This window comes from Pholcus phalangioides, unplaced genomic scaffold (genome assembly GCF_987345545.1).
Source record: "Pholcus phalangioides strain wild (caught in Gottingen) unplaced genomic scaffold, Ppha-v1.0 ptg000004l_1, whole genome shotgun sequence".
NCBI lineage: Eukaryota > Metazoa > Arthropoda > Arachnida > Araneae > Pholcidae > Pholcus > Pholcus phalangioides.
The window spans coordinates 39,587,239-39,609,567 of record NW_028301597.1 but is presented as its reverse complement, the minus strand read 5'-3'; the positions used below and the strand labels follow the sequence as shown (position 1 = coordinate 39,609,567).

The window sequence follows — 22,329 nt, the reverse complement described above, 5'->3', positions numbered from 1 at the left end:
CTGCGAACCAAGGAAAATATTGTTATAGAGGGGTTATCGTTTAATCGAGAGTTGGCTCATTATCATGAGTCAATACAAAAATTGATGTCATTGTTGCCGTCTCTACTGCATTGGTGTTGTGAAATGCACGATAAAATGCATTTATAACCATTTATTTTTTAGCTGCCAAAAATATATATACATAATTGATCAGTTGATGAACTCCAGTTGGTTGTTTCACAATGTAAACTAGTTTCTCGCACAAACACTTACCCACCAGTCCAGTGAGTTTGACGAGTTTCCACTCGAAAATTTTGTAAATTATTATCAAAAGGCAATTTGTGAAGTCGATAAATGAGAAATAGTTTTCCCGAAAAAAGAGTATAGGTTCAGGAAGGGGGAAGCTTTAGTAAAACACAAAAACGTGGACGTAGTTTATATTGGTTTCCAGAAGACATTTGATCGGGTCCAGCATGGTAAACACAATGTAGAAAGACTGGATTTCTTGAATATGTTTACATTGGAGGAACGCAGGTGTCGGCGGGATATATTCGAAGTTTCTAAAGTGTTTAACAGGATCAATAGGATGGACCATGACTTATTAATACAGCATAAATCGAATGCTTAGGCAAGGGGGAAACAGTATCGTTTAGTAAAAAGTACCCACTTTGTGGCACGAATGCGAGCCGATCTCCTTGTTAAAAAGCCTCGCCACAGGCAGCAACAGCCCCACAACGATACAATTACTCAATCATTAAACTTACTCATATTCAGAAAAATTGATGGCAAATGGCAGCACTACACATAACAAACATTAGTCAAAAACAAACTTCGCGTTAGATTCACAACACCAACACACACACGCACATTCCAGCATATGCCAATTCGTTAGAAGATCCGCAGAGGAATATGGACGAGGAGCACACGTGTGGTTTAGTACTAGTAGTACTGTTTAGTAAGGGACACTTCCATGTTGTGGTGTCGGAGGGAGTTTTTTTCTAATAAGGGGTGGACAAAGTTTTTAATAGTGAAAAACTTCCCAAAGAACAAACACTGATAAGGAATTTAAAAATCCATTGCATGTGATTTTGAGGAAGTATAAAAAGTATAGTTACAGCGTTCTGAAATATTCTCACAAAAAGTATCGTTATAGTATATATATAGCAGTTGTATTTACAAACAGCTTCTAAAAATAGGTTGTACAGATCTCAAAACTACAACAAGCATTACACGGAAACGAATTGCACGTTAGGTTCAGAACACGTACACGCACTTTCCAACATGTACCGAATCGTTAGAGGTTCTGCAGTTAAATATGTAGGAGAGGCGCATGTGGGTTTTAGAGGAAGAAGTATTTACAAATGGCTGCGCTAGACGACAACGAACCAGCCCAAGAATTTTCTGATTAGACAATATATAATAGCCTAAACGTGAGACATTGTGTAATAGCCTCCAGAAAAAACACAATCAGTTTATTTCATTTTTGTCAATTTCTTCTTTCTAAGACGAGTCTGGTGTCTCCTAGATCCATTTCTAAAGAACTAATCGTTAATTAACATCCTAACCATATTCGATTCAATCACAGCCGAAATGAATGAGAAAGATAGAGAGAGAGAGAGAGAGAAACAATGTTAAAAAAAATCGATAATTTCTCTCGCTCTTTTTACGGAATCTTAACAGAGCATAGGCAAAACCCTACTCAGAATAGGTTCTGCTAATTCATCGATTTCCGAAGCGTTGCTCTCATTCGACTAATCACCGTCCATGATCATTTGAACAACTAAAAATGTTCCGACGCACTCAATGTCCTAGAGCGGAATTCATGTCATGATAAAACAGATCGAAAAATATAAATGGAGAGGGGAGGGGGGGGGGGCTCGAAATCTTTCTAATCTCCCTGCTCTCTCGTCATTTGAATACTTCATCTTCCCAACTTTTAATTGATAGTATATTACTAAAGTCAACGGTTGCAGAGATATACGCTATGAAAAGAAATTGAGACAGCCTTTATATGTTCATTTCACTGTCTAATACACTAAGTTAAGTACTCAGCACAGTAATTAATTAGACATTATTTAAGGTGACTGACTGCCTGCGTTCAATTGATGAATTTCACAAAAAAAAAAGAAATGAAATTGATTTTATGTATTCATTTGAAAGTTCAGGCTTGATTTCTCGAGCATTTTCAAAATATATCTATGGAACTATCCCGCTGTATTTTAAATAGATTTGGTAATGCAATGAACTAAACACTAAGCGATAGTGTTTGAAACTTTTTTTGATTTACATGGTTTTGGATTGAGAATGTCAAGTATTTTTCAACGACAAATGTGTATTTTTTCATAAACAATCATATCTCACAAAAAGTTTTCATTGTATCCTAAAACTTTACGTTCATTGCACATAACAACGTCAGAGCAATAGACTGTGAATAGAACATGTTGATGCCATAGACTGAACATGTGTGCATTCGAACATGTTGATACAAGCAGTAGTTTCTAGTGCGCAATGACTAGCAGAAGTACTGAAAATATGATAATTTTACATATGACATTGACAATAATATTTTTTTGCCAAAATATTCATGAAAAAACATCCATTTTTCTAATTTTATATAATATCCAAGCTAAAACCACATTCGTTTTATTCGTTTTATTCTGAAAATTTTTTAAAAGTATCCCGTAGGCAGGCAGTCGCGTTAACAGTCAAAACCCAAACATAAGTGTTAGTTAACTATAAAAACAATTATTATATTTATAAAACTTTTTATACATTTCTTGTTTCTAAGACGCGATTCTGGTACCTCCTAGATCCATTTACAAAGGACAAACCGTTAATTAACATCCTTAGCATATTCGATTCAATCACAGCCGAAATGAATGAGAAATAGAGAGAGAAAATGATAAAATCGATCATTTCTCACGCTCTTCTCACGTTATCTTCAAACAGGCTACAGATAGAACGCTACTCAAAATTGGTTCTGATAATTCAGTTATCCGTTTCCAAAGAGTTCCTCTCAATCAACTTATCACCGTCTATGATCATTTGAACAACCAAAAAAAAAGCAGGAACGACCAGATATTTCTCTTCATATTCCGACGCAATTTCTGTCCTGGAGTGGGATTGCTGTCTTAATGAAACAGACAGAAAGTTCTAGAAGGGGGAGAGGGAAGAACCAAATTTTACTACTCAAATCTGTCCTTGCCATTTGAAAACTGTTTTTAATTGAACTGCTGGATAACCTGCATATGTCACTATTTCAATACAATTTTCGTATATAAATTTCTACTCTTCTAGACGTTGGGAAAACAATCAGCCCCGGAATTTTTTGATCAGATATTATTTAACAGACCAAACGTAAATTGGATAATTTCTTGACTGTAGGATCAGACATGCCCAGGTCATGTGGTGGGTCTCTCCCTTTCCCGTATGGTGGGAAAGACTACACATTCAACAAAAAGACAACTTATCTACAAAAAAACAAACCCCAATAATATACATCTTTTTTTCTCCCGTAGAGGATAGAGTTATCTAACTAGGAAAAAAACAGTTTATTTTATTTTTTCTACATTTGTTTCTTTCTAAGACGAGTCTGGTGCCTCCTACGTCCATTTCCAAGAAACAAACCGCTAATTAACATCCTAACCACATTCGATTCAATCACAGCACTAATGAATGAGAATCGATCATTTCTCTCGTTCTTCACGGTATCTTAACAGTCTATAGATAAAGCCCTACTCAGAATAGGTTCTGATAATTCAGTTACCCGTTTCCGAAGCGTTCCTCTCAATCAACTTATCACCGTCCATGATCATTTGAACAACCAAAAAAGCAGAATGACCAGATATTACTCTTCATGTTCCGGCGCACTCCCTGTTCTAGAGTGGGATTGATGTCTTAATGAAACAGATCGAAAGTTCTAAAGGGTACCAAATCTTTCTATTCTCTCTCTCTCTCTGTCTTCGTCATCGTGAAACCTTTACTCCTGATCGTGCAGCGACGACATGTCTCTAATCTTCAGCACGCCATGTCGGGGGACTGCTGCTGCTGAACCACACCCAAAATAAAAAAAGAAGTAGAGAGAGAAAGAGAGATAAAATATTACCGAAACGTAAGATCTAAATTATCGTTTGATTGGACGTTCGTGGAAAGATTTCTCACAGAGTTATATTGTTTGAGATCCCCGCCGATATGGGTAGAAATTCGTACATTCACTAGTTACGATATCGATGTTTTGTTCGTGGCCTTGAACGAATGCTCACGTGAATGTTGGCTGTTTCCTGAGAGATGTTGAATAATAAATACCCGAATGGGTAAAAGAGAATGAAATATTCTCATTTCGTTTCTCGATTTCAATAATAATAAAAATTCAAGTATAGATAGATGATGAGTTTTTTTTTCTGTTATTATGTTGGGAATGAAATGAATTTCTAATGATTTTTTCCCCGGTCTTCTAAAAAATGAAGAAAGGATTTTTTTCCCTCCTCAGTACAGTTGTTGTATTAGTTTCGTTCCTATAACGACATCAATGCATCTGAATAAAAATACATATAAATATATAAAAACAAATTTCCTTTCTTTGTTTTTAAGTAACTTATTGGTTTAAAGGAGTTTTTTGACTGCGTTTTTTTGTTGTTTGTTCTTGGTACATGCTTAAACTGCGATGTCGTGTTGCTTTATTAAAAATGAAGATTTTGTAGCAACATGGAGGAGTTGAAACTCTATTTAATACACCTATTATGACTTCTGTACGCGATCAGATTATTTTGATTATTTTTATGGGATGTTCAATACAAATGATAAAATATTGAATTTCAGGCGCTTGATGTTTTTTTTTTATTATGATGGAAATGTTATACCTCAACTTGCATTTATGAAATTTATGAACGTGACGCACTTCAATTAAATCAACTGTTGGACGTTCGTCTTAAACCATGAAATATGAGGATTAGAATATATGGCAATATCTAAAACGCGTCAATCCCACCAAACATCAACCACTCAAATTCTGTAGTGACTCTGAAAATTAATGAATATGTAGCATAGCCGCCAAGTCTCCCGAATATCTACTCCATACCCTGGGCTCCCGGAAAATTCTTATATCTCCCGAATTTCGACCGCGTTTGTAAAAAATCCCTACTTTTAAGGGAAAATTCCCAAAAAATATTTTGGAAGAAAGACATGCTTTCGTTTTTATTGCTCCGAAATGACGTCGCAAGCGTAATGCACATTGTCACCATTGCGTTAAATATCAAAAAAGAACATTTCAAAATTTTCGGGGGAAAGAAAAATTTCGCCAAACAGCCAGGGTCAGTTCGGCCTTGTGACATCCAAAACTGGCGAGATCATTCATATTTGCTTTGACCATATATCCTGTTGAGTCTGTATGTCGTCCCGTTTGGAGCCAGCAATTTTTTTGTTGGCGTGATTTGATTGGGACGTAGTAATGACAGGCAATTTAACCTATTGGTTAACGATGATTGGTGACTTGGCACTGTTCGGCGATGTCTTTGCACGATGCCATTTTTTTGCAAAATGGGAAGGAAAATCCCTACAATTTTACTTTCATTATTGGAAAAAATCACTACATTGTTTTCAAAAAATGGCTTTCACATGAATTTTTATACAGAATTTGGATCTGCGTGAAAACCTCCCTGACTCTAATTCTTCAAATTTAGCAGCTACGATATCGTTTATAAACATTTCTTGAAACTGAAACTTGGTTGATCGATATTCAGTGAGCGGTGTGCTTCTGGAACGCGGTAAAAACTCCATTTTTTTTAGCCGTCAGAACAAAGTTCGTGAAATGTTTCGATGTTTCATCGGTAAAATGATGACGAGGTATTGCACTTTCATGTGTTTCGCTATCTGCAAAATTATTTACGCCGAAAGCAGTGGCTGATGTAAGTGCTGTCGCACAGATTATCTTTTCGACATTATACCAGCAAAAGTAAGTACAAAAAAATTGGGAACACAAATACGAAGGCCACAACAAGCAAACTGCCTAAAAAGGTAGCTGAAGAAAAAAATATAAAAATATGTGCATGAAAAAGTATAGATGCCAAACATATATAAAAAGTCAGCGACCCAAAACAAAAGTAGTATTCACGAAGACACTAAAAATTATGAAAATTATAATATATTGCCTATAAGAAATTGTCAAGTTGGGTATCTTCTCGATTTTCCTCAATTTTACAGATATCGTATTTTATAAGCGAAATAGTAATTTTTTTTGCGAATGAATGCAAAATTCTAGTTTTGAAAAATATTTTTGAGGATGAATGTAAAATTCTTGATTTTTTTTTTTAAACATTTTAATGCAAAAATTTATTGCATTTATTTATTTGAAATTGCATTATGGATGCAAAAATTTAGAAATTTTTTTAAATTTAATTTTTTTTGCGATGAATGCAAAAAATTTCGACAAACTTTATATTTGCGAATAAATGCGAACTTTCCGATTTGGAATTTTTTTTGCGAATTAACTTACTAAATCGGTTATATATAGGAAAATACGGAAGTTATTCCTTCAAATATATTTATATACTGTACACACCAGATTAAATTGCACGTGTTGTGTCACGTGACTGGCGTGCATTACACTGATAATGCTTGAATTAGTAGTTTAGTGCTGAAAATCTGGACTGATTTAATGCCTCTTACTTTTCAGCAATAACTTCTGTTATAGTGCTCTAATGAGAAAATTATACCAAATTTAATCTTTCGGGAAATCATGGTAGAAATCGGAATCATGGATATTGAGTTGTTTTGTCATGAGTCGTGTGTGGGTATAAGATATTCACACATAGAGCAGACTAATTTTTTGTCTATCGAATTACCTGCAGGTGGAACGGACAGCAACACCAAGTCATCGCTTCAGTCAAGAACTCCAGGCTACTGCGACGGTAAGGGTTCGAACAGGAATATCGTGAGTTCCAGCTCCGAAGCTTCTACCAATCAGCTTCACGGTTACGCCGGAGACGGAAACGAGGTGAACCGACAGACATCCGTCGAGAAGAAGGTAGAGAAAGCCGAAATCGTTGTCGAACCGGGAGTCCAGTCCTGCCATGTTCACTACAGGTGGCCTTCTGGAGGTGTGGTTCCTTACAACGCATCCATCGACAGGAACTTTCAATCCACAGATGTACAGAGCAAGACCATCGCCAGGCTTTCCGCAGGAGATGGGAAAATGTTGTGGTAAGTGCACATTGAGCTATAGAGAATAAGTACCTTCCAGCAGTGGCGCATTTACAGGGGGCTTAGCGGGCGGGCTATTGGTCAGGGCAGCAATTTCAAAGGAGCGGCATATTTGAGGAATTAGTAGCCAAGAAAATTAATAGAATAGAAGGGAGACAAAATTCGTAAAACCCTAAATAAATCCGCTTCTGCCGAGACGGTAAGGGGGCTATGTCAGTGAGTAACCTATATAGTTTCTGGGGACGCGAGTGAATAAAAGAATGACTAAGAGCGTGAAAATCCTGTAAATGACCGAAAAAGTGACGAAAACAGTGTGCAAGCATGTGAGAGAAAAAACAATGTGCAAGTTTGTGAGTGAACAAAACAATGTGCAAGTTTGTGAGTGAACAAAACAATGTGCAAGTTTGTGAGTGAACAAAACAGTGTGCACTCATGTGAGTAACCAAAACAGTGTACAATCATGTGAGTAACCAATACAGTGTGCAAGCATGTGAATGACTAAAAGAGTGATATAGAAAGAGTGTGAACATGGGAGTAAAGTGACCAAAGAGGGACTTGGAGATACATGTGTGTGGGACGGGAGGGAGACCAAGTCGGTTATCGCACAGGGTGGCGACTTCGAGTAAAGAGTAGTCAAGAAAATTCGAATAGAGTGGGATCATAGTGGAAAAATTCATGTAGCCCACATGCGGCTAAACCATAAATGCACCTTTGCCTTCCGTTTTGCCTTCTTATACGTAAATTTGAAATCATTATTTTTGCAATTAGTTGAATTTAGACGTATATTTTCAATTTCAGGTCTGTTGGTTCTTGTCCAGCGTGTAACGTTCTACATCTCAGAAACAACGACAAAGCCAGTGGGCAGAAGGATGAGTCGTCGAGAGGGTTCACCCCGCAATGGACAATGGATCTCAATATCGTGTCCCCCTGCAAAGACTTCACGAACGCTGTGAACATACGGACAAGCAATACTAGGACTCGGGGAAAAGCTCCTCACGACCGGTCGTCTCTGTGCTCCCAGAGTAGTCAAAGTAGCGGCAGTAGCAACAGCAGCAACCCAAGCTCAAGCAGTAGCAGCAGCAGCATATCGGAATATTCGGTGCCTAAAAACAGCCTGGATGGATTGTACGACAGGCCGAAGAACATTCACCACATCCATCACCACCACCATCACCACAACGCGGCTTTCAATCGACTCAGTATGTCTGAGGATAACTGTCAGAACCGATTGGATGGTGGCGGTGCCCCAGTGCGTGGTAACCTTGGACCCATTCTCGAATGCGGTGGACATACCACGTGCACTTGTCTGAAACAGCGATCACATTCTCACGTGGGCACTGGGGATCAGCATGTTTGCACGTGTTGGTGTCGCGACAAGAAGAATAACACGGAAGGCGAAGCGCCCTCTGTGAGTAGCAGCGGCAGCAGCAACGCGTCACCTTCGACCTCACCGAAGAAAATGGCGCCTGTCTTCAGTGTCCCTATACTATTGCCTTGTACTTGTGGGAAAGCCAATCAGAATCCATACCTGAACTATGCAGTTCCCCGATCGAGTGCACCTGTGAAGGTAAGGAAAATATTTGCAGACAAATTTCATCTCATCTCATTTCTATGCATTAATGTTGCACCACAGTCAATTTTCTATGGTAAGAAGATTTTTGATCCAATTCCAATTGTTATTTCAGTTCTAGATTGTATGAGCTTTCATTGATTGTATACAGGTCTCATAATGTATCAATATGTAATGGATGTTTACTCACTCCAACAAAAGATGGCACTAGTCCTAACCAGTAAGTCCGAGCGGCGTGGTGGTAAGATACTCGTCTAATACCGTGAGGTTGCCATCAGGTTCCGGGTTTAAACCGATGGAAGAATATAAGTAACAAGATATTTTTCCTAACGAGATTGAGGTGATCAACGACAGATGGCACCTTCGTTTCGAAACCAACTCATTTACAAACATGAATTGCACATAGCGATATGGTCGGAGTTGGTGTGTGGTAAGTACTCCTAAGCAGTGTTCACCAATAGTCATCCAGATGCGTGATTTACGTATCAAAATTCAATTACACTCCTTTAAATTTAATTGAAGGGTTAGAAATACCCCAAATCCAAATTTTAGGTAATCTTTTTAACCCATTCAGTAGCAATCCCGAGATATGTCGTCAAACATTATCGACTTTCACCCCGAGATATTTCGTCTTCTAAAAATGCAATGGAGCTTTTTTTTTTTTTTTACAGTAAAACATGTTTTCCATTCTCCCCTTTAACCAATCAACTGCCAGTGGGTGGTTAGCTCTTCTTCAACGTTAGATAAGAAGAAGAAACCGGAAAAACAGAGAGAGAACTCGGTATAAATGATACAAAAAGATTTTTCTTCCCAAAAAGTATTTCTTTTTCCTAGAAAGCCATAACACACATGGCAGATGTTTCTGTATCATAGTGAGGGAAATAAAAGTGATGGGTGGAGTAAATGTTCTTGTTGGTGGGGGGCGGGGGGCGAAGCAATTATCTGCTTGTAATTTTTCTTAAAATACGTGGCAATTTGGGAAATTTACGCGATTTCAGATGTGGCAGTTATAATGAGGATCAGGGAAATTTTAAAACTGCTTAAAGAGTTAATAGAGATATGTTTCCTTGATAAATTTTAAATACCCCTCAAAATTTTGGAGAGTAGTAAAATTATTCTTCAAAACTATTTCTTCAGACAAGGCTGCAACTATGAGAAGGAGAGGGCAAATTTCTGCCTTTAATCTCTCCTTTAAGGGGGCGTTAAAATGCGTGTTTGTCCTGCTCACCAAGCATCTAGTTGCAGCTCTGCTTTCAGATTACACTGATCTCAGCTAAGTCCCTGTGCTTTCGTCGACAGTTTCAGTGCCCATCAATTTGTAACTTCTCTTACAAAATAATGCTGATGGAAAAATATTTGATGCTCGATTTAGCTGCATCTTCTATTATAAGCAGAATTTTGAATTTCATTACTACTCCATCTTGCACGTTCTTGAGCAGTACAGAATCAGAGGACTGTCCCATCTTGTGCAAGACTCTTTCGTCAATGTTAAAATTCACATTATCAGGTAGCTTTAAAACGTGCAATGACACGAGAAGATTTTTGTTTCCAAATTTTAATAAAGCAGTTCATGATAATTTATATTAGTAATTTGTCATCCAGAATCCGCTTGAAATCATAAGAAATTGTGAATAAAGTGGATTATACTGAGATCATTTTTGCTGCTCAGCTGGCTTGACCTAGCTTGAGAAAAAAAACGACTCCCCCTCTTCAACAATACAAGTCATTAACCCTTTGACTGGCATAGACGAAATCACTATCCCCTCTAAAATTTCACATCTTTTATTATGAATGAGGCTTTCTTTCTATTTTCAGCAGTTGCAAAGGGGTAGTAGAAAAATGTGTCCAATCGATAAATTTGCTTTACAGAATATCTGGGCTTGTCATTGCTAAAATAATAGGCTTTTAAGAGAGCGGTATATCTCGTCAATGTTTTTGAATTTTTTTAGACACTTATAAGAAACCTCTCTGACCATAATAGTACGTATGCCACCATTTAAAGAAGGGTTGCTGAAAGCTCTCAGATTAGCCCTCGTATAACAGGATCCGAATCTTCTTTGACATACAAGATAATCATTGAAGTGACGCAGATTTATTTATCTATTTTAGGAAATGAATGAATGTGATACAGCTGACAAGGAAATGACCCAAAATATCATCGAGGCTGAAATTTCTACTGGTACGGAAGAGAATAAAGTAAGATTTCCCACGAGACAATCGTATTCCCATACAGATATTTATACATCTCAAAAGAAAAGCTCACTTAATTCATTTCTTCTTTAATTAATGGGAATTTAAAAGAAAAGAAAAAATATACTTGTAGTTATCAGTAGTTATTATCGAAAATACTTTTGCTCCGAAATTCTGAAATATTTCTTTTTAATTCCAGATAATCAATAAACTAAACAATTCCGATACATCCGAGAACAAAGAGGACAACGGCAATAAAGTATGTAAAGATCTTAACGCAAAGATGTCTAAGGGATTCAACAGGAATCACCCCAACGTGCCCCAACGATTCTGCTCTTGTCAGAGGCTACTTCTCTGCCCGACAAGTTTATTTCCGACGTGTCACAACACTCCTACAGTCAATATCGTGAAGCCTGCTTCGGAACACAGCAAACAGAATAACACGGAGTACGCATCCGTGTCCAAACATGCCATGAAACTCGAGCAGAATATCAAGTGCAGCTCAGCATCGGACAGCGATAAACCTTGCTTACCGGGAAGGCAAGACCAGAACTTGAACTACCTTAGCGAGAACAAACCTCCTGTGGTTGGATCATTACCGGAATGCTGTCGACGTAAGATGGCTGTACGCGTACCCATAGTGGACACGTGGAAGAAAGACAACGCCAATCATATTTATGTTAATCTCAAGTATCTCCAAGAAACCACCGCGGCTTTCGCTAATGATCAAGAAACGGAGCGGAAGCTCATTCCTTACTATGCAAATCTTTACTTCCTTCAGACGTTATCGCTTTATGAAAACGCCGGTGTCCTTGCCGGAAAGACGTCGGAGGATGGTTCTGACCCCTCTGATCATAAGTTCGTGAGCATGGAGAGCACAAAAGCGGATTTCGAGAGGAAGCCCATCCAGAAAAAGAGGTTGGAACTTCCGGCCACTAATAACGGCATATACGAAATGATGTCATTCAATAAAGAGCCGAGTCCTTCCGGATCCAGTGAGAATTATATGCTCATGCACCCGGTGGGAAGGTTGGAAGAAGAGAAGGAAGAAGTGAGTAGCACCGTCAACAATGCGGCAGCGGCACCTTCCAACACTGAAGAGGATATCGCGGAAGATAAAGATAAGCCGACTCAATCAGGTGCTGAAAGCTCGTCGATTGAGTCGGTGACTTTACCACTGAGGCCATTCATGCCAGTTCTATTGCCTTTTTACGAGCACGTTAGGGATACTAAATGTTGCGGGGAAGCTTCCGTCGTTGACGATAAGAGAACGGATGCTGGCGCAAGTTCCACGGGAGACAGCAATTCTCGCTCATCACGTTCGAGTTCTCTCGGAGATCTGAAAATGAACGTATTCAGGAAAGGAAGGTCGAGTTCATCCGAAGGAAGACAGTGCTCGATCGATAAGAATCCAGACGCTTGCGGGGAAAAAGTGGTCTGCTCCAGCCCGAAATCCACTCCCGCCAGAAAGCACACGTTGCTCACAAAGCTGACGTTCCGGTCCAAAGAGAAATCCTTCAGCACGGACGAAATCACGCCACCGTCGAGTGCACCGTCTTCACCCGATAGCATGTTCTTGGAAAACATACAAAAATATCCATTCCACAGATCCGCGGACTGCTTGCAGTTCAACGAAGAGTACCGTTTATCAGAAGAGGACTTGTCTCAGGAACCGGAAGCCATCATGAGCCAAAGCATGGACAAAGCACGTTTGACCTTGAGCATAAAGAGATCATCTAGTGTCCCCTGCAAATCGAACTCTGGTAATCAGCAAACAAATGCAGATAGCTCTAATGACAGCAATTCTACTTCGTCTCGTGCCCAGGCCTCTTCTGCACAGGCGGCCGTGTTCTCGCACTTCATAGCTTACCACGGGTCACTCCCGAGGCGATGTTCGGGTAACTCTTCCAACAGGCATGTACTCATTGACAGGAAAACAACCAATCTTCACGGAAGTCAACCGGAAAATTTGCAACCAACAACACAGACCACGGATACAGCAGCGAATATGATATTCATCTCTGGTAAGTATGTTCGACCTAAAATCTAACGCATGAATATTTTTTGGTCATGACTCAATGTAATAAATATTGCATTCAAAGTAAAAAAAACAATCATATACACACTGAAGTGCTAAAAAAACGAGCACGCAGAACTTCCGCAACACGACGTGTTATGGACTCCACTAACGTGTAAAGGTATTCTGGAAGCAATTCACATCATTATTATTGCAAGGCAGTCCACAATTTCATAACGGGGTGTGGAGATATCTTTTGTACGCACGTTGCAAGGTATCCCATATATGCTGAATAATCGTGTATGTGAATTTAGATGTGTGTGTGGTGTTGCGTTGTTTTGCTGTAATTATTCAAATGCGTGCAGAACATAAATGGGTGTGAGCGATCAGAAAGAATGCTTACGTACTGGTAACCATCAGGGGTCCTGCATATCATGCAAACTATACACACGCTGAGACAGTGCTGGCCGCCTATCTCATGAAATGATTCTTGTCAGCCGTCGAAATGGTCCCGTTTCTCTTCAGGGTTTTTTACGCACTCTCCTCCGCCGAAAACTTGATGTTATTCTGGATTCCTTAATTCATGGTACCTTGCGATGGTTGTGTGCGAAAATCCAAATTTCATCACTACATCGGAAATGCTGTGGCCTATCTCACGAGCACCGTCTATTAAGCTGCGTTCTAAGTCACTTAAATCGTGATAACCTACCATTGTAGCTGCAGAAATCTATCTACTAGCTTCCCTAGCTAACTTTTGTCTTATATAGGTGCTGCTGACCTCATAGAGTTACATTGATTGCATGCATTCCTTCATTATTTGCATACGCTTGACTCTCCAGTTTTTCTGGCTTCTCGGTGTATATTCTGCATACAATCAAATACTCTCTAAAAAACATATATCACTGCATTTATTATGAATGCCTTTTTTTCTCCGATAGAATGCAAGCAATGCCACCAACTTGTGACATCTCCAGAAGGTCTACTAGTTCTCGACGCCAAGAGCATGACGTCGAGTTCGTCTTCCGATATGAGCGACTACATAGAATCGTTATCACTCTGTTCGAGAAGCAGTAGCGGCAGCAGTGGCGTAGGTGGTGGAGGCGGCTGTGGCGAGTACATCCGACCCGAGGACATCGGCAAGGCCTGTACGAGTTCGTTAAGGCCGCGATCCGGCAAAGAATACCAGCCAGTGGATAGGCTGATCCTTCAGGAGAACTTCCCGTTCATCGCGGTCAACGAATGTCCGCACCTCACGCTACCGTGTCTGAAACCTTATATCAGTGACTCCGGTGATCAGGCTGACGGCAAGAACGGTTGCGACTCGCACACGTTCGAGGCCTCATCCTCGAACAAAGTGAATTCCCCATCTCCAGGATACGTGAGTTCTTCTCCAGGAAATCTGGATTTCATATCTCCGGAGGTATCAACTGCTCATTTTGTGTTCCCTAAAGAAAGCAAAGACCTCAATTATTTAGAGGTGATGTCTGTCGGTGAATCTGAACCTTCTAGTCCAGCTGTTAGGACCGACTCCGTGGAATACGCTGTCATAGACTTAGTAGCGACGGCTGCTGCGAAAAAGCTTGGAGAAGAAAGAGCTCATCTCCGTGAAGCATCAAGTCCATCCCCTCGTTCTAGTCCCAAACACAACACTGAATAATAACGATAACATGAACTGTAAAAAAAAACATTATTATTCAATTTTTTTTACGCGAAATTTTTATAAATTTTATTTTCTAAATAACCTAGGTAAAAATTTCGCTGTACTCAATCTTTTGGGTTATAACTTTTCACGCATATCCACAAATTTGTATCAAATGAATTTAATTTTTTTATTAACTTTTCAATCAAGAAAATCCTTTAAAAATGATACCTGATACTTGAAAAAACATCAATGATACTAAAAAATTGATACTAAAAAAAAAACATCAATGTAGCCGATATAAAAAATCTACAAAGCGTGATTAATAATAAAAATTATCAATTTATCATTGCCTGTATGGAATTTCAGACACAACGCGTGATGAAAAAAGTCTCTCTCTAAACGTGTAAATTATCACCTAAGAAGTCAATTTATTAATTACATTGTTTAAGCACATCTACTTAATTATATGCTTATAGATTATCCTTTTTTCCCTGAAAGTGAATCAAATTTTAAATACAGGGTGTGCCCCATAAATTTACAAACAGTTTAAAAATTCATAAAAATTGAAGAAATCGGCACATTTAAATGGTTTGAAAAAATAAGTTATCCTCACACACGAAGAATTTTTTCGGTACAGGGGAAAAAATGTTCAAGCGTTGTCGATAGATGGCGACGCATGAAAGCCAATCTCTGGAAATATGCAAATCCGGGTCATAAAATGCGTCTGCACAATTAATAGCTTATTTCTGAATATTTTCTTGTTACTGACACTTTCACAAGGTTTTCTTGTGATGTTGACCATTGGTGGATAGCACTATTCGTGATGTTTTACCACGGTCATGAATCATCCGCTGAAAACTACGCGAATATTTCGAACACAGGAGAGATGGAAGAAAAGTTTGGGCCCTGTCACTCGTGCCGGACTTTAGTGCAGTGCGCTCTATCGACAAAAATGTGAACTAAGGAAATGTACTAAAAAAAATCCACCTCTGTGAGTATAACTTTCCGCTAACCGCATTCAAATATTGTATAGCAATTTATTCAATTTTAATGAAATCTTTTAACTATTCAGGAATTTATGGGATACTCTGTACATCTACTGATTTTCGCATTATTCTGTACATTGAAGATTAATTTTCAACAAGTTTTCTATAATTAGAATTTGAAGTGCATCTGATCAGTACAAAGCGATGAAATATACTTATAAAAGACCATTTTTTTCCATTCTAAGCATATCGGATTCTAAACACAACCCTTTGATTCCTAGTTCAAATTAAATTTAATCATTGTAGATTCAAAGAATTGAATGATTGAATTAATAATTTGTTGTTGGTTTATTAACATTATTTTCGAAAGTTTTTGAAACCCCCGTGTTTTAATATTTTAAGTTTTGCCTTCAAATAACGGAAATTTTCAATTTAAAACTCACCTAGAACATGAATTATTTTGTGTAGTTGAAACGACGGGGTTCCCGAATCCAATTTCAAACTCTTTCCGTCAGTATCATCTTTTTTTTTAATTCAAGATTTTCAGATATAGCATATATTGACATATTGTCTATAAGTAAAAAATGAATTTATTATAATTTTTTCGAAAGTCTTTTCTAATCTTAAGTGCATTGTATATGTGTGTCTGTGCGTGTTTATGGTGTGATATGGTGGATTACTGTGAGAAGGCTCAATGTTTTTAGCGTAACGAGTAAGTTTTCCGTGAGTTTTTGGGACCAATTTATAAAAATATTTCTCTACGTTTGTTTTGTTTTTGTGAAACTGAAAATTACGTTTATATTTTTGCTTCTTTAATCCTAATATTTGAAGGGTCAGGTAATCAAGTTCGTTTAAATTTCTAATCATGTTATATATACTAATCTCAGAGAAAACGGTATCTTCAAGCATTGCCAATAGCTAGCATATTTAAGTCTTTAAGGTAACAAATTTTAAATTGTTGTATTTCTTGGCCACCGTTGCCACGCTTATTTTTTTCAAAAATATAATTTTGCAGATTGGTTGCAATCTCTCTGTCTTTTACGCTGATACGGTGCCTACGTTAATCGTGGTTTTAAAATACACCAAAAATACGCAGCCCCCCCATGAAATTGACTATGAGTATTATCTCGCATATTCTTCAAATATCCAATAATCAAATTAAGTTTCCACAATTTATATTTGGTTCTAATTTTTGTGTATTTATCTACAATGTTATTATTATTATTATCAGGACCATAACTAGGATTTTTTTGTGGGGAGAGGGGGGCGAACAAACAAAATCTGATAATTTTATAACGGTATTTTTGTTCTTTTCTAAAATTTGTTACCCGGGACAGTTGCCTCCTTTTGTTCCGGCCTGATTGCATTATTTATTATTATTATTATTATCATCACTATAATTATCAATATTATTATTTTTTTAACAAATATTTATTTGTAGAACGCAAGACGTGTTTTATAGTAATAATAATAAATCAATTAATTATTTTTCCTGCAAAGATGAGGATTTCAAATTAAACATTTTTGAAAATATTTTTTGACTGCGATAAAAATCATCAGAAATACGGTACATGAATGTTCAACATTAGATACTTTGTTGCTCTTTATTTCTCATCCCTTTGTTACATACACTTGGTGTACGATACGATGATTTTTTACGGATATGCAATAATATAATTATATTTTACTTTTTTTCTATATTTCAATATATCCATATTAGATCGTTCCAAAAGTTTCAGAATACATAAATGATATCTCGTTTTTCCTTTTTTTTCCAAGAATTGTTGCGTTGCGCAGTGGATATCAATTTTCCAAATTGCGAAGATCATTTTTTTCCCTCTTGGACAGTTTCCAACAGCTGATTTATCACTGTCTTCCTAGACCACTCTCAACACCTTCGTGAGATTACTTTCGTGCAGATAAGTTTGTCTTTGACGCATACAGAGAAAAAAAAAGTTTAGGCGTGAATGCTACTTTGCTGTGGAAAACAGCGACGTGTCTAACGTGTCTATACTGGTTGTTGTTTTCCAACAAAGTGAGTGAACTCGCACACAAGATGAAATTAGAATATGCAAATCAACGTTGGTGAAGAAAAATGAGCCAAAGTTGGATTATGCAAATTTATCTATTTGTTTACCAGAGTGCATGTGGAAGGCCTTTTAAGACCTTCATTCCACATTCAAAAAATGCAATCAATAAAACCACTGAGAACAAACTCAGAAAGTTATTAATATAAGCAAAACATTAATAAACTGTACAATAAAATCGAGACAATACAGGGTGCTTAGGGAGGTCTCATTATCCTGGAATAACTCGCCAACCGTTGATCCCAGAAGTATACTTCCAATAAGAATAAGTATCCAAACAACGTTCAGACCTCAGATACGTTATTCATATTACAAGGTGGTTGTATAGTTATAAATGTAAAAAACATGACTTTTTATTTGATTATTGTTTCAAAAAACCCCTATTACTAAGTTTTTGTCCTGTTTCTGCTGAGCCCAAAGAAAATAAATCATGTTTTTAAATGGTGATATTCGTTGAGATATTTAAATTTGGGAATTGCTGAATACGAGGGAAAGAACAGTCTTGAACAGTCTTAAAGCGAAGAACAATCTTGTTCATGTATTTCTTTCCTTCATTTTCAGTGATCTTCGAATTGAAATATCTCAGCAAATATCGCACTTGAAAACATGGAATTGTTTTTGTTGAGCTAGAAGAGACAAAGCAACAACTTTCCAGTTTAGCTTTTTAGGATGAGATGACCAAATAAAAAGATATCTTTATCCTACGTCAACCCAGGGAATGCATACTTATTAAAATAAAGTATGCATTCCCTGGGATGACGTATATGAGGTTTACATAATATATGTATACTTTTTACAATTGGAAATATGCTTCTAGGATAAATGATTCGCGAGTAATTACAGGGTAAAGGTACTTTCCTATGAACCCGATGTAAAAGGAAACTAAATTGCAAAGAAACAAACAAATCTGTTAAAAACAAAAAAGATAAAGAATCAAAAAAAATCAGAAAGCAATTCTAATCTAAAGAAATCTCTTAACCGAGTCCGACTTTAATGCAAATAATAAAACTCTCTGATAACTATGGAGCCGTTGAGGACTTGGCCTGGGGCCCCTATAGCGTCAGTTCGTTAAGACATCACTTCCTTGAACAATAGGTAGTGGAGTTTAAAAAGAAAACACTTGGAAAAACCTGTCGAAAGATCATCTTTGACGGCAATGTCGTTTCTTAGCAATATTATCAATTCGACAGTGAAAACATACCTACAGGATTTTGAAAATGCTACCTAAATAAAACAATTTAATGGACGATATTCAGATTTTTCGTTAAGTTTTCTTTTTTAAAATTCAGGAAAATACCATCAACATATTTGAAATATATACTTTCATTAGATAATTACAAAAAAAAGTTCTTTGCTGTACCGAATTCAAAACTGATCATTCAAATGACATTTATATAATAAGTTACTTCAATCTATCAAAAAATAAATATGAATTGATCAATGAAAATTTCTTCCACTCAATGTACATATAGAGATTTCAAATCCAGATTTCTATGCAAAATAATTCAATGACATAAATCTATATGGAAAAAAAATAATAGAAATTTCTATTAAACTTGGTTTCGGATTTATAAATTCAGTTATTTATTAGTTTCTTTGTTTATTTTTTTGACAACCATGTTTCCAAAAATATGGAATAATAATATGAATAGGATTTTCTTTAATTTTTTATAGAAATTTTTTTTAATATCTCGGAAATATCGAAATTTTCAAAATGCAAAATTTCTAATAGACTATCACATATCACAACTTTTTATTTAACGGCTGTTCATGTTGTAAAATAAACATGTAAATATATTCAACGTTCAGATTTTTTATCCCATTTACATAGGTGAGCTGTTTAGATACATATACATTCAATGTAAGACGTGAATATGATGTTACTCAATGTATAAAAGTAATATAAATTTCGAAATTACTATCAACGCAAGCGTTTTTTTTTACAAGAATTTTATTTCATTTATTTTATTTCGGATTGTTTGTTATACAACGTAATTTGTTGTGTGAGAACCGAACTTTTGATGTACTGTACTGTATTGTACTGAATAGCTTTAGGGGGAATAGCACAATAGCGTTCTGTTTCAGTTGTTTGCAATTAAAGAAACAAAATTTTGTGATTTGTTCAATTTTTGACTTCCATATCTTGGATGTAAAAAAAAATGCAATATCCTGTGATTTTTTTTACATTGTTATGTTATGAATGTTCTGTGTTTCTAAGCGAATTTGAGGAGCAAAAAAACTGTAATTATTGTATACCGTAATTCTTGATAATTTATTAGAAATTATGATAATAAAGAAGACTACGTGTCTCGAAAAAACCGTTTGGATACTTATTTAATACCTTTTATGGTATTTCTAGATAATGTTTTACTCCAAAAATACCTTCACATAAAATGGAGGGGTATGAGTCTTATGCACATGAGCTTCTTCATTCTACAATAGCTGTGTATGTGGTCGCTATTTCCATAGTTCTGTTGAAAACCTCACGTGACAAGCACACAACATCATGAAAAAAAATTCACGTTGGGTGTACAACACATACATTCCGGAAATGCACCATATTCTTAGAAGTCTTTCAGAGGAACGTTGGCGAGGTTTATGTATGATTTATTATTATTAATAACCGTAGTAACATGGTCCCGAAATTCCATACGTTCCTAATAAATACTTACGGCTTTAAACAGTTCAGTTTAATAGAATTTAAATTTTAGAAAGTTTTTCATGATGTTGAGAATTTCTGTACATTTGCATAAACTTTTTACATAAAATCGAAGTGAAATTCAAAAAAACTCCCATGAGAAGGTTCACAAATGAGACTCCAGTGCAGTATTAAATTTTTACACCAGGGCCCAGCACTAGAAAGCCTGCAATGCCACGTGGTTATTTATATACATGCCCAAGTTTCAATCGGGTGCACAAGTACTGTATTGGCTGGTTTGTTTAGATGTGTCGAGCTCTGATTGGTTGCCTGTTAAGTCTGATGGTGATTAGTTATTAAGGTCATTTCCACTCTAGCTGTCGTCGATATCAATGAGTCCGTCACATCTGCCTAAACCAGCCGCTATACACCCCATGAACTCTCGATCGAACCTCGGACATACACCTAAGTAAAAATTCGTCACTGCTGTCTCATTATTGAACCTCCAAAAATGAAACGTCAGAACGCAAATATCTCGTACTATGGACTGACTAACAGCCCAGAAATCGAATATATATTGGTGAAAGCCTAATTGTGGCGTGGTAGTAAGTTTTCCATCAGGTCCCAAATTTAAACCCGTAGTGCCCAAGTGGCAAAGTAGTAAGATGCTCGTCTTCCACTATGAAGTAACCGTCAAGGTCCACGGGCTCGAATCCAGGCATAGAACATCAGAAACCAAGTTCTTCACCTACCGAGCCTGGGGCGACCACCGATAGATGGTGCCTAAGTTTCCCACCCAACTCCACTGGTTGGAAATTGCCGTGTATGGCAATATATGACCGGAGTTGGTGTGTGGTAACGTATGTGCAAACCTGTGGAAGATAACAAGAAATTTTCTCTAACGAGCTCAAAGTGGCCACCGATATATGGCACCTTTATTTCCAACCAAACTCTTTAATGGCAGTGTATAGCGGTATGGCCAGATTTGGGTGTGGTGAAGTAGCCATGGTAGCATGAGATAATGGTTCTTCTGCATGCTTGAGAATTTCTGTACATTTGGGTGTGTGTGTGTGGAATGTTTTACATAAAATCGGAGAAAAATTTTAATAAAACCCTTTGTATATTCCGTATTCAATATCCACAGTTTTTGATTTAAGATAAGACTCGCGAGACTAATCCAAAAATAGCAGCTGACCGTGTGATAGTGTCGTAACTGAACTCTTCAGATTCACTTGAAACCAACGATTCGATAACGAAGGAACAGATTTAAAGAGCAACGAGGAATATAATGTATATACATGCTACATACTCGTACATATGCGGTTCACACGGGAAGATAGAATATGAGTGAGAGACAACAAACTATGTGCTTTATGTACTCATAACAAACATACACAGATATATATATCTTCTCTTCAAAAGTGGTTAAATTCATTGGTGTTTGTTGCGCGAGCTGATGCTGAAACTGCTACAGAGAACCCGGCCAATAAATACTGGGAAATATCTGGCTACACGTAAATGTTTCATTTACATAGAATGCTCGCGGTTGTATCGGAAAATCGAATGTTCCAAAACCATCAGATGGGGAGAGAAAGGAGGAAGAGGGCGCAGGGAGGGTAAGTGTATAGGAGAGAATTTGAAAGGAAAAGGTGGGAAGAGGAAGGTGAAGCACATTATACAGTCCTGCACATCGTAAAGCACCAAGTCACGAAATACGAACATTACCGGCAAAAGGAAGTGCCTCCATTCTTTCATCCCACAACTTCATCTCTCTGTCTATCCGTCTATCTATCTATCGCTCGGTCTCTTTCCACGTTTTATCTCTCTCTTTCTCTCTCTCTCTCTCATCCTATAGCGAGAGAAGAATGCGAGGAGACTTTCAGTATAGTCACGACATGACCAAACACACACACACACACTGGCATAATGGCAAAACTTGGGTAATTAAATTTCGTATAAGCAATAATTTTGCTCTGCCTTGTTATATGTAATACTGCAGGGCACGAAGTTCGAGTACCCTGCG

The 22,329-nt window shown here is 37.2% G+C and overlaps 1 protein-coding gene across 1 annotated transcript in view; it reads left to right on the top strand.

Annotated features, from left to right (window-relative positions):
* LOC149087487 (uncharacterized) overlaps positions 1-19,205 on the top strand; it is a 138,423-nt gene extending 119,218 nt beyond the window's left edge. Inside the window, exons 6-10 of the mRNA XM_089231482.1 lie at positions 6,825-7,176; positions 7,975-8,743; positions 10,856-10,942; positions 11,136-12,960; positions 13,892-19,205. Coding sequence (XP_089087608.1) covers positions 6,825-7,176; positions 7,975-8,743; positions 10,856-10,942; positions 11,136-12,960; positions 13,892-14,610 — 3,752 coding nt within the window. The 3' untranslated portion in view covers positions 14,611-19,205. The remainder of the gene's footprint in view (positions 1-6,824; positions 7,177-7,974; positions 8,744-10,855; positions 10,943-11,135; positions 12,961-13,891) is intronic.
* Positions 19,206-22,329: the final 3,124 nt, after the last annotated feature.